This window comes from Aotus nancymaae, unplaced genomic scaffold (assembly GCF_030222135.1).
Source record: "Aotus nancymaae isolate 86718 unplaced genomic scaffold, 86718_ANA_hifiasm-v0.15.2.pri h1tg000131l, whole genome shotgun sequence".
In the NCBI taxonomy this organism is placed as follows: domain Eukaryota; kingdom Metazoa; phylum Chordata; class Mammalia; order Primates; family Aotidae; genus Aotus; species Aotus nancymaae.
In genome coordinates, this window is record NW_026988546.1 from 11,683,032 (window position 1) to 11,698,550 (window position 15,519).

General features: G+C 51.0%; 2 protein-coding genes across 3 annotated transcripts; one reads left to right on the forward strand and one right to left on the reverse strand.

Annotated features, from left to right (window-relative positions):
* Positions 1 to 1,958: 1,958 nt before the first annotated feature.
* Positions 1,959 to 5,762, reverse strand: LOC135272726 (ankyrin repeat domain-containing protein 36B-like). Its single transcript, XM_064371314.1, has 4 exons — positions 5,682 to 5,762; positions 5,105 to 5,463; positions 2,306 to 2,420; positions 1,959 to 2,138 (listed from the first exon to the last, which is right to left on the reverse strand). Exons 2-4 carry the CDS (start codon positions 5,377 to 5,379, stop codon positions 1,959 to 1,961), a joined length of 570 nt encoding a protein of 189 aa, XP_064227384.1. The 5' UTR covers positions 5,380 to 5,463; positions 5,682 to 5,762.
* Positions 5,763 to 6,535: 773 nt separating this feature from the next.
* On the forward strand, positions 6,536 to 13,850 carry LOC135272738 (uncharacterized). 2 transcript variants are annotated; one of them, XM_064371333.1, is made up of 5 exons: positions 6,536 to 6,755; positions 8,255 to 8,363; positions 10,780 to 10,905; positions 12,289 to 12,415; positions 13,158 to 13,850. In XM_064371333.1, exons 1-5 carry the CDS (start codon positions 6,579 to 6,581, stop codon positions 13,585 to 13,587), a joined length of 969 nt encoding a protein of 322 aa, XP_064227403.1. In that variant the 5' UTR covers positions 6,536 to 6,578; the 3' UTR covers positions 13,588 to 13,850. The 2 variants fall into 2 exon arrangements, with proteins under 2 accessions (XP_064227403.1, XP_064227404.1); XM_064371334.1 differs by lacking the exon at positions 10,780 to 10,905.
* Positions 13,851 to 15,519: the final 1,669 nt, after the last annotated feature.

The window sequence follows — 15,519 nt, forward strand, 5'->3', positions numbered from 1 at the left end:
CTGATTATGCATTGTTCTATGTACTTGACATACTGAGACAGTCCATAATAGAGCTTCAGCTTTAAAAAAATGTTTAGAATTTATTACTATTATAATTGAGAGAACCTTGCTTTTAATAATGATGTATTGACCTAATCACCAGAATGATTACAAAGAGACTCAAAATCCTGAGTCAGTCTCTACTTATTAAAAGACTTCTCAATAGCAAGATGTTAGTCTTAAGCTGATAGATACTGCAAATAATAGTCCTTTTAACTTCCCAACCACAGAGGTAGAGACAGATAAAAGTTAGGCTAATATTATTAGGAAGGAGAGATTTAAAGGAAGCAGCACTTATCAAACTCCAACTCTTCTGGCGATTTCTTAAGTTTTTGAGATAGGGGAATTTATATTATACTTATCTATACAGTGGTTCTTAACCAGTAGTGTATCAGTATCTCAAGAAACTTGTTGTTTTTGTTGTTAGAGACAGGTTCTTATTCTGTTGCTCTAGCTAGTTGTACCTCCATGCCCAGCTTCAAGGAAATATTTTAAAACATACATGCCCTAGCTATATTAGATTTGCTATATTAAAATCTTCAGGGGATATTCTAGACTTATAGATTTGCTTTTAATTTCCTCAGGTTACTGTCATGCACAATTCTAGCTTCGAACTAGCGCAGTTGATAATCACTTCAGTCTCATCTCTCATCCACATAGCAAATCCCCTTTATCATTTGGGATTTGGCCAAAAAGAGTAAAAAGCAAAAGATAGAGCCATTCACTGAAAACTCCATTTACTTTTCCTGGGTAGGGATAGAGAAGAGAATAGTAAACTCAAAATCCAACTTGATTTTACTATATATAAGCTCCTTATCTCCCATTGGCCCATAAAGACATTCTGAACTTGAGAGTACAGTTTAGATGCTTATCTAGGTGGCTGTTTCTGCCAGAATTGAATAATGTCCATTATTTATGTGTTCTTCTCTTTGCTGAACTGTGTCCCACTTCATCCCCACTATTCACTGCCAATCTGGTTTCCTCAGAGTCCTACCAAAATTGATCCATAGGCAATTTTACAACTTACAAACTCTTTCCCAAAGTAAGAAACTTGTCTAAACATATAAATTGAAAACAACACACAAAAAACCTCTTCTCAGTATTTTCCCTCATCACCTAATTTCCAAATTAGCTTGTGTATTTCTGATTGCTCTCCTTTTCATTTTTCCGTCTTAAGCTGCCTTTCCACAGGGGAATCACTTTTTTTTTTTTTTTTTTGAGACGGAGTCTTGCTCTGTCACCCAGGCTGGAGTGCAGTAGCGTGATCTTGGCTCATTACAACCTCTGCCTCCTGGGTTCAAGTGATTCTCCTGTCTCAGCCTCCTGAGTAGCTGGGATTACAGGCATGCAGCACCACGCCCAGCTAATTTTTGTATTTTTAGTAGAGATGGGGTTTCACCATGTTGGTCAGGCTGGTCTCGAACTCCTGACCTCGTGATCTGCCCACCTTGGCCCCTCAAAGTGCACTTTCAAATGAAATCACCTTCACATACCTTACTTGTCAACAGCAGCAAGATTTACATTTATTGTGAAATGCTTTAATTTTCCTTGAAATTTAAAATAAAGCATATTTACAAGGGTAAATTTTACTTTCCTGTGTCACTTTACACTAATCAGAAAAAAAGAGTAATTTAGTGGAAAAAAACTTAACTATTACCTTTCCCAAATTCAGTTACCATGAATTACAAATTTATTGCCATTCATTTTTTGTTATAATTATTTACCATAAGTGCATGAAAGAAAGCTGTACCCTGTAATGCTTCTTTAAAAGTTCCAATATTTAAAGTAAAATCTTAGACAGTTAAGGCATTTAAAAATATTTTCATTCAAGGAATATTTGAGATTCCAAATATGAAAAAATGGCCCTTATATGCTAAAATAAATGCATTTCAGGTAGTCTGAAAATAACATTGGTTGATCTATACCTTGCTGCTTCTTTCAATATCTGTACCATGTGAAAGTAGTCTTTCTATCATGTCTGTATCTTCATTGTACACAGCGTAGTGTAGAGCAGTCCTGCCATAGTAATCTGTAATATTTGGATTGGCGCCTTTTTCCAGCAGAATAGTTGCACAAAACACCTGCTTAAGTTGTATAGTCTGTCAATATTAGACCAAGAAAATGATTGTAAATACTGGAAAATAAAAATAAACACTCCACAGGATTTACCAACTAGTTACATAGTGGTATTACAATGAGACAAATTCATTTTATTCTATGTACTTAAACCAAATCCATCTCATGCTCAGAGTTGGCTTCTATATACCTTGATCAGAGGTGTCCTGCATTCACTGTCGAGGAGGTTAAGCTGGCAACTGTTGGTCACCAGGAGTTCTACCACTTCATATTGGCCAGTGGCACAGGCCAAATGTAGAGCAGTCCTGTGAGAATGAAAGGACTTTTTAAAACATGTAATTGACAGGGTGATGGATGCAGCCAACCACCATTGCATGTGTATACCTATGTAACAAGCCTGCATGTCCTGCACATGTATCCCAGAACTTAATTCACGTGTTATTTCTCTGTCTTCAAAAAAATATATTTAATTTTCTTGTAAAGAAAGTACAGTCTTTGTTAGCCCTTAATACTCACCATATTAATAAAAGAGCAGGCTATTTAACACAAAAAGCTTGGCCTTTGGATTCAGTTTAATTGGGGGCCTGAATTTTACTTTAAGCTCTTTTTAATAAATTTTACTTTATTTTAGCTAAAATTTAGCCTTTCTTTGCTTCAATTTCCTCATCAAGAAAATATATAAGAGAATAGTAGTTATCCCACAGAACAACAGTGTGATGCTTACATGAGAATCTATGTATGGCATTTAGAACAGTTCCTCACACAAATGACAGCTCAATAATTTTTAGATATTACTACTTACAAAGACATTTTATTTAGGTAAGATGATACAATCATAACTACATTGAGGTACGTATTAAAGATTAGAAGTATCACTGCATTTCAATCATTTTCAGATGTTCATGTTCTCATTATTCTCTTATATAAGCTACTATTCTCTTATATATTAACATCTCCTGAAACTGGAATACCATTTACAATTCATTATTTATTACAATTATAACTGGCAACATTTTAAACATTCTCTTAATGATATATAAAATAATGTGGTATCACCCAATCCATAGTGCCTTACATTAAATGGGATACAGTACATAGAACAGGCAGTTCTACTCATGTAATTAGCACCTAAATAAAGTACTATGGAAAAAGAAGACCAAAATAAAAACAACAAATTAACACATCTTAGATATGTAATCAAAACAACAAATTCTTAAAACGAAGTAATTCTTACTTCAATTTTCAAAAAAAAAATTAACCCAAAGAAAACTCAGGATTCAAATGAATAGGTGTGGCTCATTTTTTTCAATACTTAGATTTATAGACTGTTACGTAAATTAGGTATTTGCAATGATTAATAGTTGAGACTGTCATAGTTTTTGAAAAGGCAGTTAGTTACCTTTTACTATTTTCTAACTTCAGAAGTGCTTTTGTTTCAAAAAAAAAAAAAGGAATAAAAGATTCAGCTGGGATTCAGTCCTAATACTTCCATTTTAAATCTCTCAGCTTGCTCAGGCTGGGAAGGTAAACATGAAGTTGTTCAACAAGAAGTTGAACAGTCCTGAGAGACAGTAGAATGAGTCTGCTACACAATAGGTATCAGATTATGTTTGATGAATAACTGGATTGAAAGAATGCACACATCAGTTGGGGAGTTTATTATGAAAGAAAACTATAAATTAAAGCAGTGGTTATGGAATAGTAATAATCACTTATATTTGCTCATTTTCATGAGGACACTGGTAAATGAACTTAAAATTGTTTGCATATATGTAATAAAACTATAATAAAAACATTTATATACTAAAATCTATGCATAATAAATGAGCACAAATAAAAATATTCTCTCTACCTCTGAAGAGGCTAAAAGTTCACAAAAGATACCAATAAACAAAAATAAAAATGAGGCCAGGCACGGTGGCTCACCCCTGTAATCCCAGCCCTCTGGGAGGCCAAGGCGGGGGGAATCACTTGAGGTCAGGAGTTTGAGACCAGCCTGGCCAACATGGTGAAACCCCGTCTCTACTAAAATATACAAAAATTAGCCAGGCATGGTGGTGCACACCTATAATCCCAACTACTCAGGAGGCAGAGCTGGGAAAATTGCTTGAACCTGGGAGGTGGAGGTTGTAGTGAGCTGAGATCATGCCACTGCACTCCAGGCTGGGTGACAGGGCAAGACTCCACCTCAAAGTAAGTAAATAAACAAATAAATAAATAAAAATAAAATAAAATAGAAAGTGAGAATTATTTTCTTCTGTGCAAGATTTATATTTCTTCTCTTCCCAAGGATAATTTCCTTAATAAAAAAACATTTACTAGAAGTTTTATACATGGTCATCATTTATACATCAAAACAAGAAAAAATCACAATATACCTGCCAGAAAAGAAAAAATGTTATATTTTGTACACATACTTGGCTTACAAACACCATAGACTGTGTATATGTATAATCAAACCAATTTTTTTTGATTATACATATACACAGTCTTTGAGCCTGGGTCCTCACCCCTGCCGAGGTTTCCACATCCCAGGTGCAGCTGAGCCGGCCAGGGAAGAAAGTCCAGCCCCTTTGGTGAGAGGACTCGCCACCACCCTCACCCCTACACCCCCCCAACCCAGCCACCCCCACCCTTCACCCCCAGCCCCAGTCCTCTACCCCAATGAACCCTCACCCCATCTCCCCACCCCACACCGTCCTTGCCCCTACCCCCAAGCCTTCATTCCATCCATCTAAGTCCATTCAACCCCCCATCTCATCCCCTACTCCCCACTCTCATTCCCCAACTCACTCCCCACCCCGCCACCCAATTTACCCCCACTCCCCAGGTCCCACTCCACTCATTCCCACCCCTGTCAGGCACCCCCTCTCCCCCAAATCCATACCTCGAGCCCCAGATCATCCATCCCGCAGCCCTCAGCCTGGAAGGGGCACTTGGCCCACATCCGAAGGCCTCCTCCCGCAGCCCCAGCTCCCAGCCCCCTTACCTGTTCTTCTTGTCTTTTATATCTATGCAATCTTCCGTGATCAGAAGGGTATCCAGTTTCTCTAGCTTACCATAGACGGCAGCTCTGTGGATCCTTTTCAGATCACGTCGTTTAATATTGTACTCAGCACATGAGAGGCCGTCGCCCCACAAGTGCCGCAAGGGATGGTTCTTCCGCTGCCAGATAGAACAGTCATTACCAGTCTGTAGGCGGTTCCTCGGCAGCAAGTTGTGGATGATGAAACCGCCTATGTTAAAGTGTCTGTCTTTAGCCATGTCTTCGATCGCCGCCTCCAAAGCGCAACAACGCTCTCGGACCACGGACCTTCGCACAGACGCTCAGCGCCTTCCGCGTCTCCACTGAAACGGCCCAACAGAACCGTTAGGACCAGCGTGCGCGCGCACCTCAGCCGTCCCGCGTCACAGGCCCGAGGCAGAGAAACGGTGAAAACCGCTCTCTAGCGGGCCACGTGCAGGCGGCGGTTGCTGCCGAGGCGCCTCAGGCTGGCTGGGCTCCTTGGAGCGCGAGGCTCCTCGCTGCCCCAGGGCCCGTCTGACTGTCGCCCGCGCCCCCTTACCTTCCTCCACCGGCTCCCGACACGCGGACCCCCCTGCGCTGGGCCCTCTGCAGCCCAGAGATGGGGCTGAGTGGCTTTTGCGTGGTGCAGCCGCCCAGGCCACAGCCCGACTTTGTGCTGCGTTGTCCCGGGGTCCGTGCTGATGGGCGCTCGGCTGGAGGGCGGGATCCGGGGTTGCCACCGCTGCAGCCTGCACCCCACTTGCAGGTGACGGCTGCAGCTCCGGCTCCGTCGCGGGCCGGCGGGGCTCCTGGTCGCTGAGCGTGCGGCCCACCCGGCCGAGGGTGTTTGCCTCCTGCACCAGGGGCTGAAGTCCAGGCCCTGCGCTCCTGCCGCTGACTGCCTGACATGCCGCTCGCTGCCCAGCTGGCTCCGGGGTCCACGCAGTCCTGGTGGGGGATTCCCAATCCGCGGCGACCGCTGGTCCATGTGCTGGTGGCGGCTGGGCACTCTGCAGGTTCTGGCGGCGGCGGCGGCGCGGCGGCGCAGGCTCTGGCGGCGCCGGTCCTGCAAGTCTGACTCCGACTGCCCCGTGGACCCCGGGACCTACAGCCCCACGGCTCTCCCCTGCCCTCAGGTACCTCCCAGGAACTTCAGGATGGAGCTCAGTCCCCAGGGCCCTAAGAGGCTGGGAGCAACCCCAGATTTGAGGCTGGAGCTCAGCATTTCAACTGTGGACATCAGGCCAGTCCTCAGTGCCTTGAGGGAGGGACTCCAACGCCCCCAACCCCCATTCCCCATCCTTTCCCCACTGCCCCACTGTACCTCCAGGCCACCTGCCCCTCGGTTCCCCAAGACCTGAACCAGCAGAAAGGAAGGATGCTGCATTGACCCTCCCAGCGGCTAGGCACCCTGACCATACCCATCTTGGACCTCAGAGATGCCACTTTGTGTCCAATGCTTAGGGTCACTTCTGCCAGCCAGGGGCTGCTTGGCCTGCCCTGTGCCACCGAGGGCACTACCAGCCCTCCCTGGGCTCGGATGCCTGCCTCCCACGTCCACCAGGCTTTTACTGCCTACATCCCGGCACCAGCACGCCCAGACTCTGCCCAGCACATGCCTATTGCCCAGCTGGTATGTCAGGAGCCCTCAACTCCACACATGTCCCAGGCCCTCTTCCTCCTCCCAACACCCCTGCCTGCCTGCCTTTCATTCATTTACTTACACCCTATGGACTGCCTACTGTGTGTCAGACACTGAGCTCACACCAGGACTATCAGAGGTAAAGCACACCAGCCTCCAGCCTCCTTTTGGCCCAAGTCTCCCACTCCCCCAACCCTGTTTCTCTTCTTCTCTTCGTCTGACTTTGAGTCCAAGTGCCCTGCATGGACTTGGACACTGTGCATGAGCCACACTCACACACACACGCTCACACACACATGCTCAGACACACACGCTCACACACACACACGCACATGTGCACCCACACACATTTTTATGCACATGCACACATTCATGCACACAGATGCTGTCCCCAGGCAGCGGAACAGACAAATAGGTGTCCACAAGAATTCATAATGCTTGTCACATCTTAGGTAAACCTAGGAGGAAATCCTCCTGCTGGTTGTACATAGCCTTTGTGAGCATTTGATCTGTGGGAGATGTACATGCATGCTCCCCCCATGACCATGGTGTTAGAGGTGTGTGTGCCCCTTTCAAGGGAGTGGGCTTTTACCCCAGAATGCTTAGAACATCCCAAGTTCAAGGAAGCTGGTTCATTGTCCCCAGGAGTCCCTGTTTTACTAGTTGGCCCCCCTACTGACACCATGAACAGCTGGGAAAAGAGGGTGGCCCTGTTGAAGAAGTGGGGACTCCTCATTCTCAGCCTCCCCTAACCCCACATTCCCCTTCCAGTTTCTTACCTCCTTTCCTGGTCAGACTTTTTTTTTTAGTAGATTGAGCTGTGCCCTTTAAAACTTTTTCCCTGTCAGGGGCTTTCTTTTCCTGGCAATGTGTAGTTAGTGTGCATAGCCAGCCACTGGCACCGAGACAACGCTGAGGCTGTCAAAGCCCCACTCCCAGGGAGCAGAGCCACAGATGTGACAGGAGGAGCAGGGGCAGCACAGGCACATCCCTCCCTCCAAGTCCCTTGGCAGGCCCGAAGGAGGAGGGAGGAGGGCTAAAGGCAGCTCCCAAGTGAGACCCACTTACTTGAGGACCTACCAGCAAGGCTCCACCCAGTCCCAGAGAGCCCGCAGGGGTCCAGTGCACAGTGAGCTCCTCACTGAGCCTGGCTAGATACAGGGCCCCTCACCCCAAAGCAGTTTTGCTGCTGTTTAAAAATCCTCCACTAGAGTTACCTCTCTGTGATAGGCACAGTTTTGTCCTCTTCCACTTGTAAAGGACAGTCATCCTAGGGGGAGAGATCGAAGTCCCCTGGCAGTGATTTCATTCATATCATTTGCCCTGAGAAAGCAGCACAAAAACCTAGCACCTCCTGGTGCAGTGAGATGCTGGGGACGGTGGGGGCCCGTCGTGGGTCAGACTGTGCGTGTAGGTGGCCAGTCCACACACGCTGATGTGACCTGAACCCCTGGAGGCCATCTTCACTCAATGTCCCCCCTCTTCTCCAGGGACGTGGTCTCCACCACAGTGTCCTCCAGGGACCTTCACTCTCCAGGATGCATCAGGTCTCCGGGAAGAGGGTGACTGTTCCATCTGTCCCCAGGGTCACTACTGCAGGTTAGTCACTGCCCAGAGCCATTCACCTCCTGCCACCGGGTCAGACTAGAGTGTGGGTGGGAGAGCAGGCTCGATGCTCTAGTTCAGGTGTAGGGGGTGGGGGTTGAGACCACAGCCCTGCCTGGCCACCCAGGCCTGAGTGGGGAGAGAAAACCTGACCATTAGGTAAAAGAGAGACAGGACAATTAGCACAGGACAAGTTTGAAAAAAAAAACCACAGGGAAAAAAAAAAGACAAATGCATTCAAACTGAGAAAGGATCCGCATAAGGTGGAAAAGCTCTGCCCAGTTTCTGCCTTAACATGGGGAAGCTCCTTGCAGGCAGAAGTCTGGGCCTCCAGGGGACACCAGTGTACTGTATGCACATTCAGGGGACAGATGGACAGTTCTTCCTTCTCCTACTTCCAAATTTTCTTCCATATGCAAAGCACTTGTGGTTACTTGGCCAGGGAGAAACAATAAATGGTACCTTTAAACAGGATGATCAGACATTAGACCTGAGGGCACCCAAATTCCACCTGAACACCCTATGCCCACTCAGTGTGGCCTGGCTTCTGCATCTGGATGGTAGGGACATTCTCATGGAGTAGAAGTCACTGGAGAACTCTAGACCTGGGTCAGAAACTGACAGCCTCTAGGGCTGGATGGATGGGGCAGGGCAGTTCCCTGACTCTCAAAATGACACTGGGCTCACACCCAGAGGGAGCCACAGCACGGGGGTCTTGGTCTAGGAAAGTCCCCAGCACTGGCTGAAGGCAAACACCTGCAACTCCATAGATGGTGTAGGGCTCATCCACAGAAGAGTTGCTTGATATTTCACGCAGAAGTGGACCTGCTGCAAAGCATATTTTTTTCTGCTTAAAAGCTGATCGCAGAGGATTCCTCAGGCTCTGTCTGGAGGTTGGTCTCCCTCGGCTCAGGAAGTCTGTCCCTAGGTCTAGACTGCTCTCTCCTGCTGCAGAGCTGGAGATCAGACTCAGGTTGCCTTGAAGCCTAGGATTAAGCCCTTGGGGACCCAGCAGGCCCCAGACATTCCAGGAACAATGCAGGATGCAGGTGCAATGCCTGCCAGTGCCCTCTGTCCCCATTTTTACCGCAGGTCTAGCAAGGCCACTGAGCTCTCCAGGAGCTGTCCGCTGCTGGCAGCCCTGAGTCCTGCTCCCGGTCCATGGAGCTCCATATACTCCAAAGAGGAAAAATGCGCAGGAAGCTACTGCTTGCTGGTGGAAGCACACAGTGGGGCTGTGAGCCTCGTGCTGGGCCTGACCAGGGGTCAGCCTCCCGCCCCACTGTGCTGCGCACACATCACCTTGTCTCTGTTGTATATTCAGGCCATCCGTCTAAGGAAAGAGGCCGAGCCACAAAATATAAAGAGTTTACTTAAGCCAAAGTGAGGACAGCTGCCGAGAAGACTCAGCCCCAAGTAGCCTTGGATCTGAGCTCTATTTGGCCTTTGTAACAAGGAGGCGTTTAAGGCAAAAAAGGGGAGGCTGGGAGAGGGCAGGTACAAAGTTGTTTGTCAGGAATTCTCACTGGTTCACAGAAAAAAACACTGATTAGTGATTGGCTAGACATTGTTAAGCCATAGAGCATGGGTTACCAAATCCGGTGAGACTTTAATAGGTTAATTTACAGCTGCTTGTGGCAATAGCAAACAGTTTCAAGAGATGAATACACAGCTCAGAGGGGGCGGACGGGATTGCTGCCTCATTTTAATGCCTTTCTGGGCCTGATCATCTAAAAGGACTCACATTCCTCAGATAAAATTCTTTTCTTTTCTCAGGGCCCATTCAAAGTTCTCTTAGGGCACAGGCAAAAGCACGTCACCCTGTGGGCACGGAGAAAACTAAGACCCGGGGCAGGCTCCCCCCAGCCCAGGGCCCGGGCTCCAGGACTCATAGGGGGCCCTCCTTCCTGGCTTCTCACTCTTCGCCCTCTCCTGGTCTATTAGAGTTGGACAGGTGTTGGGGAAATGTCCTGCTGGTTACTTCTGTCCACCTGGGACCTCTGAGGTGAGGATGCCAGGACCCAGGCAGCCCCAGATGCTGTGTCCCCAGAGACAGTGGTGCACAGAGCTGTGTCCGACAGGTGACCACCCTCGCATCTCACCTGTGGGTGTGAAAGAAGCCCAGGACCACCTGTGCAGGGAGTTCTTTAATTGTCACTGACAGACTAAAAGCAGGTGACCCCAGTCTTCCTACATTTAACGTGTGTGCACACGTGTGTGCATGTAACATGAATCTGCTCCCAATGCAATTTGGATGGTGGCTGATTTGGCAAACATACAAAGCAAGTTGGGGCAGGACTAATGCCCAACCCTCTCGGCTCCAGGCCGCCCCTGGACAGGGTCCCCCACAGTCCTGGCACTGTGCCCTGCCTGCCTTCACAGGCACCAGCATGTCCCCTTTGTTCTCTAGGATTTTACTGCCCTGAGGGCAGTGAAGAGCCCATTCCTTGTCCACCTCACACACCAGCGGCTGACCCTGGAGCCAAGCAGAAAGAATACTGTGGGCCTTGCCCCCCTGGGCGCTGGTGCAAAGCAGGTGAGGCGGAGGACAGTGGGACCTGTGTCACAGCCCGGAATGTGCTGCTTCCTGAGGGGAGCCTGGGGAAGCCACATCTGGGGAGGGAAGTGAGGGCAGCCCTTGCTCTGCAGGCACCCCAGCCACTCAGGCCTGCCCCTCTGGCCACTACTGCCCTGGAGGGAGTGAGACCCACCCAGGAGCCCCCCAGGCCTGCCCTGAGCATACCTACCTGGCAGGAGAAGGAGGCCAGAGTCAGGCGGAGTGCCTCCCCTGCCCTGCCGGGTACCACTGCCCATGGCCAGGTGAGAGCCTGTCTGCAGGCTGGATGTGTGGGGGCCTTGGGGAGGAGAGGGAAGAGCCTATTGGGGGCCCCATCAGGCAGCCTTCTTAGCCTGATGCTTTTGCTCCCAGGTCTCTCTTCCTTTGAAGACCACCCATGTCCTCTGGGCCACTGGTGTCTAGGTGACCAGGGTGCCCTTCTCTGCCCACCTGGCACCTTTCAGTCAGAGCCAGGGGCATCAGCACAGGAAGACTGTGAGCTCTGCCCTCCAGGCTACCACTGCCCAGACCCTGAGCTTCAGGGCCATGCAAATGTGTTTTCCATCCCCTGCCGAGCCAGATCTGAGTGTCCAGCAGGTGAGGCTGCAGGATGACCCCAGCCCCTTGCCATCACTCCCCTCATCCCTGAGACTCAGGCCTGGGCTCAGCAAGAAGCCCTGATTGAGCTCAGGCCACAGATATGGACCAACCCCCACAAGGCCCACACAGTCTCTGGTGGCATCCACATCACCTGGATGTCCCCAGACCAAGGTGCCTTCAAGCCCTCTCTTGCTCCTCATTTGAGTCAAGGAGGAGGCTGGCCAGAGGTTTAACTAGAAATAGCATGCCCAGTACAGAGTGTCCAGTGCCTGCCACAACTCAAGGCACAACCAAAGTCACCCTCCTGTTGGCTGCCTTCAGGGGAGCTGTGGCCTCAGTGCCACCTGCCCTATGCGTCCTCACCAGAGCTCCCACCCCCACCTCATGAAATATATCCTCCTTCCTGCCCCGGCCACTGGCTCAACAAGGACAAAGGAACTGCCTGCCATTGATTACTGTTTGTGACGTCACCACCCGCAGGCGTTGCCTTCCCTGACCACATGAGACTCCTTTCACCCACAACTTCCCACTCCTTCCTGCTTCCCACACTGCTCCCCAGCACCTCAGAGGCCTTACACCACTGCTGTCCTCCCTGCCCAGGCCCCACCTGGGGAGCCCAGGGACCCTCTTGGGTTCTCCTTCAGCTCTGGACCTCCCCTGGCTTCCAAGTGCTGCTGATGGGTGAAGAGGGGGCTCGGTGTGTTTTCCCAACCACGCCCACGTTGTGGCCTGCTCTCCCGCATCCCGGCCCTGTCTCCTCAGGTGCTGTGACTGAGGTCCCATGCAGACCCAGCTCCTACTGCGGGCCTCAGACGGGGGTGCCCCCGCTCTGTCCGGGGGGCTGTGCCTGCCCAGCCAGCTCCTCCACCTACAGTGGCCCAGGACAGCGGTGAGTTCCCTCCCCCATCCCCCGAGAGCCTGAGCCCCAACCCCAGCCCCTGGAACTGCTGTCAGCATCCTACATGAGGCCCCACCTTGACAAACCTGTGTGCCTCAGAAATCCAGCCAAGGGGCAGGGCCCAGAGGCAAGCCCCTGTGACCCACTGCCTGGGCTTCCCAGCTAGGGCCAGCCTCTGCCTGCCCCAGGAAAGGGGGTCGGGGGGAAGCACATTGCCCTGGGATGCCCCTGTCAGATTGCAGGCCCATTCTGTGTGAGGCAGCCAGATGGAGCTCACAAAAATACAGCAGCCCAGTTACATTTGAATTGCAGGTAAAGGATAATACATGTTTACTATAAGTATGGCCCATGCAGTATTCAGGGTGCACTTCTACTAAATCATGCCTCTCTTGTTTATCTGAAATTTGAATAGGACTGGGCATGGAGTATTTCATCCGGTAAGGACCATCCCATGTCTGGGACTGAAACTCTGACATGATATCCACTCCACAACACCACTCTGCCCAGGGTGAAATGGGCAGGCAGGGCCGGCCTGGCCACCTGGGCATGGCTTATCCACCAACAGGAAGGCAGCTTGGTGCTGTGGCCCCACCAAACTCAAGGCAATCCCAGGACCCCTGACTGGGACAGAGTCCCCCTCCCCCAGCAGCTGAGGCCCCAGGCTAGGGAAATTTGGCCCCTGCTAGTGAGAGGAGAAACCACTGCACACACTGGCCTGGCTCTGTCTCTGCAGCTGTGTCTTTCCCCACTACTGCCCCCCGGGCAGTACCCAACCTCGTGCCTGCCCCGGGGGCTCTGAGGCCCTAAACGGGAGCGGCCTCAGGGTCTCTGAGGAGATGGGCTGCCGCCTCTGTGAAGTGGGCACCTACCAAAGCTGGGTCCTGGATGCCCTGCCCTGCCAGCCCTGCCCACCTGGATTCAGCTGCTCCCAGGGTGAGTCCCAGAGAGGCCTGGGCAGGAGCAGGGGGACTGGGCCTGGAGGGGATTCTGAGTGGAGCTCGGTGAGGTGGGTAGAGGCGCAGGCAGGGAGGGACCCTAAGGGCCTGGGGACACCTGGGGTGTGCAGGAGAAGAGGCCTGGAGCAGTCCAAGTCACAAACCCAAGAACATGGGGAGGATGGGGACACAGAGCAGGTGTGTCAGCTGCCTCCGTGTCAGGTTTAAAAGTCCTCTAGATGCAGAGCAGAGCAGCACACACACAGATGTGTTGCAGCCAGTGGCCCAGGCACTCTGGAGACTAGGGCAGCCACTGCCCAGCGTTCTGCAGTGCCCAACACCCTTCCCTACACCTGGCTGAGATGGACAGCAAGGGCTGTGGGGGGTGAGGGGGTTACAGGGTACAGAGCCCTCCACTGCCCCCACAATCTAGATCCTTCCCCCATTTTCTGTGTGGTTTCCCCCTCTCCCTCAGCATGTATATCCCTCCCCTGGACACCCCCAGCCCACGCTCAGTTGCTGCCATGGCTGGGGCAGAATTTCTTCTCTGCGTTCCTCCAGGGTCAGAGTTATCAGGGCCAGCCCTGCCTGGTGGGCCACTACTGCCCTGCAGGGACTCGAAGCCCCAGGCCCTGCCCAGCAGGGACCTTCAGAAGCAGCAGCAGAGCCAGGGCTGCTGAAGAGTGCCAGGGGTGCCCTGTGGACACCTTCAGTGCCCTGCCTGGCCAGGTGGGCTGCCTTACCTATGGCAGTGCTGCTTTCTCTCCACCAGGTGAGTGTCAGGCCTGCCTGCTCCAAACGGCTGAGTGCCATCTGGGACCTGCAGCTCTGAGGGTCCAAGATGTAAGGTTTCAGGAAACAGCCACCTATGGCCGAGTGGAGCTGTTCTAGGAGAGCTGCAAGTGAGGGCAGGTGCCTGTCTGTGACTCCCAGGCACTGGGTTGGATTATATGGATGGAACCAGCATGCATGCAAGGACTCTAGCAGGCAAGGGGGTGGGTGTGAGGGAACCAGCTCAGACCAGGCTCAGCCACTTGCTCAAGATGGCTCAGTGGATGGGGCCAGCTCTGCTGAGGGCCGACTGGACACTGTGGCATGTACAGGTGGAATGTGTGTATGCATGGGAATGTACAGCAAACTCACAGGGCTGAACTTTAATTGTCGTCAGGCCTCCCTGAGCAGATTCCAACCCCAACAGTGGCAAACAGGCCAGAACTGCAGGAACCACCGTTGGCCACCAGGTGCCAATCACCACCTCAGCCCCGTGCCTCTCCCAGAAGAACAGAGCCCCTTTTTGTCTCCCAACTAAACCTGTGTTTTCCCCTGCCCACCTTCCTGTCCTGCCAGCTCTGCCTGTCAAATCCAGTCCACCCTTCAGGCCTTGGTCTCTGCAGACCTCGCCTCTCCCGCCATCAGGAGGCAGCCTGTGCCATGCTGCAGGACCGCCCCACACAGCTTTGTGGGGTCGTGGATGGGAACGAGGCCTTACATCCAGTGTCTAGTGCATCCACAGTTCTCAGCCCAGCACCTACAGGGCTTTAAAAAGGCAGATGCGCTGACCTCATCTCATACTTTTACTTAATTGGCCTAAAGGGGGCCTGGACACCAGTGTTTCTTAAAAACCTCTCATGAAAAGTCAGGGTTGACAATGACTAAGAAGATCTCATTCAATCCCTGTAAAGCCATCTAGAGTCAGAACTTTGGTCAAACTCAGTGTCTGATCTCCCCACTGAGGCCATAAATTCCCTGAGCACAGGGACAGAGCTGGCCCCAGCCAGGCTCAGTGCTGGGTGCCTGTGAGGCTAAGGGACTTCTCTATTCCCAGGTGCCTCTACCTGCACATGTCAGGGCCTGAACAGGATCTTCCAGAAGTCAGATGGTTCCTGCATCTGTCAAGCAGAACACGTGTCCTTCAACAACAGGGGCCTGGAAAGTGAAGAGGAGAGCAGCGGCCATGAGGACTGCCAGCCCCAGGAGAGCCCCTGCAGCCTCTAGACCAGCAGGCGCAAGGAGAGGGGAAAGGAGAGGTCTGGGGGTGCTGGTGGGCTGCTCCCAGGCACTTTGGCTTAGGTATTTGGTTTCTGCTTGGTCCTCTGAGCCAGGTGCATTACTCCTTTGCCAGTGAGAACGAGTTAATTCCTTAACATCTAACAGCAATGC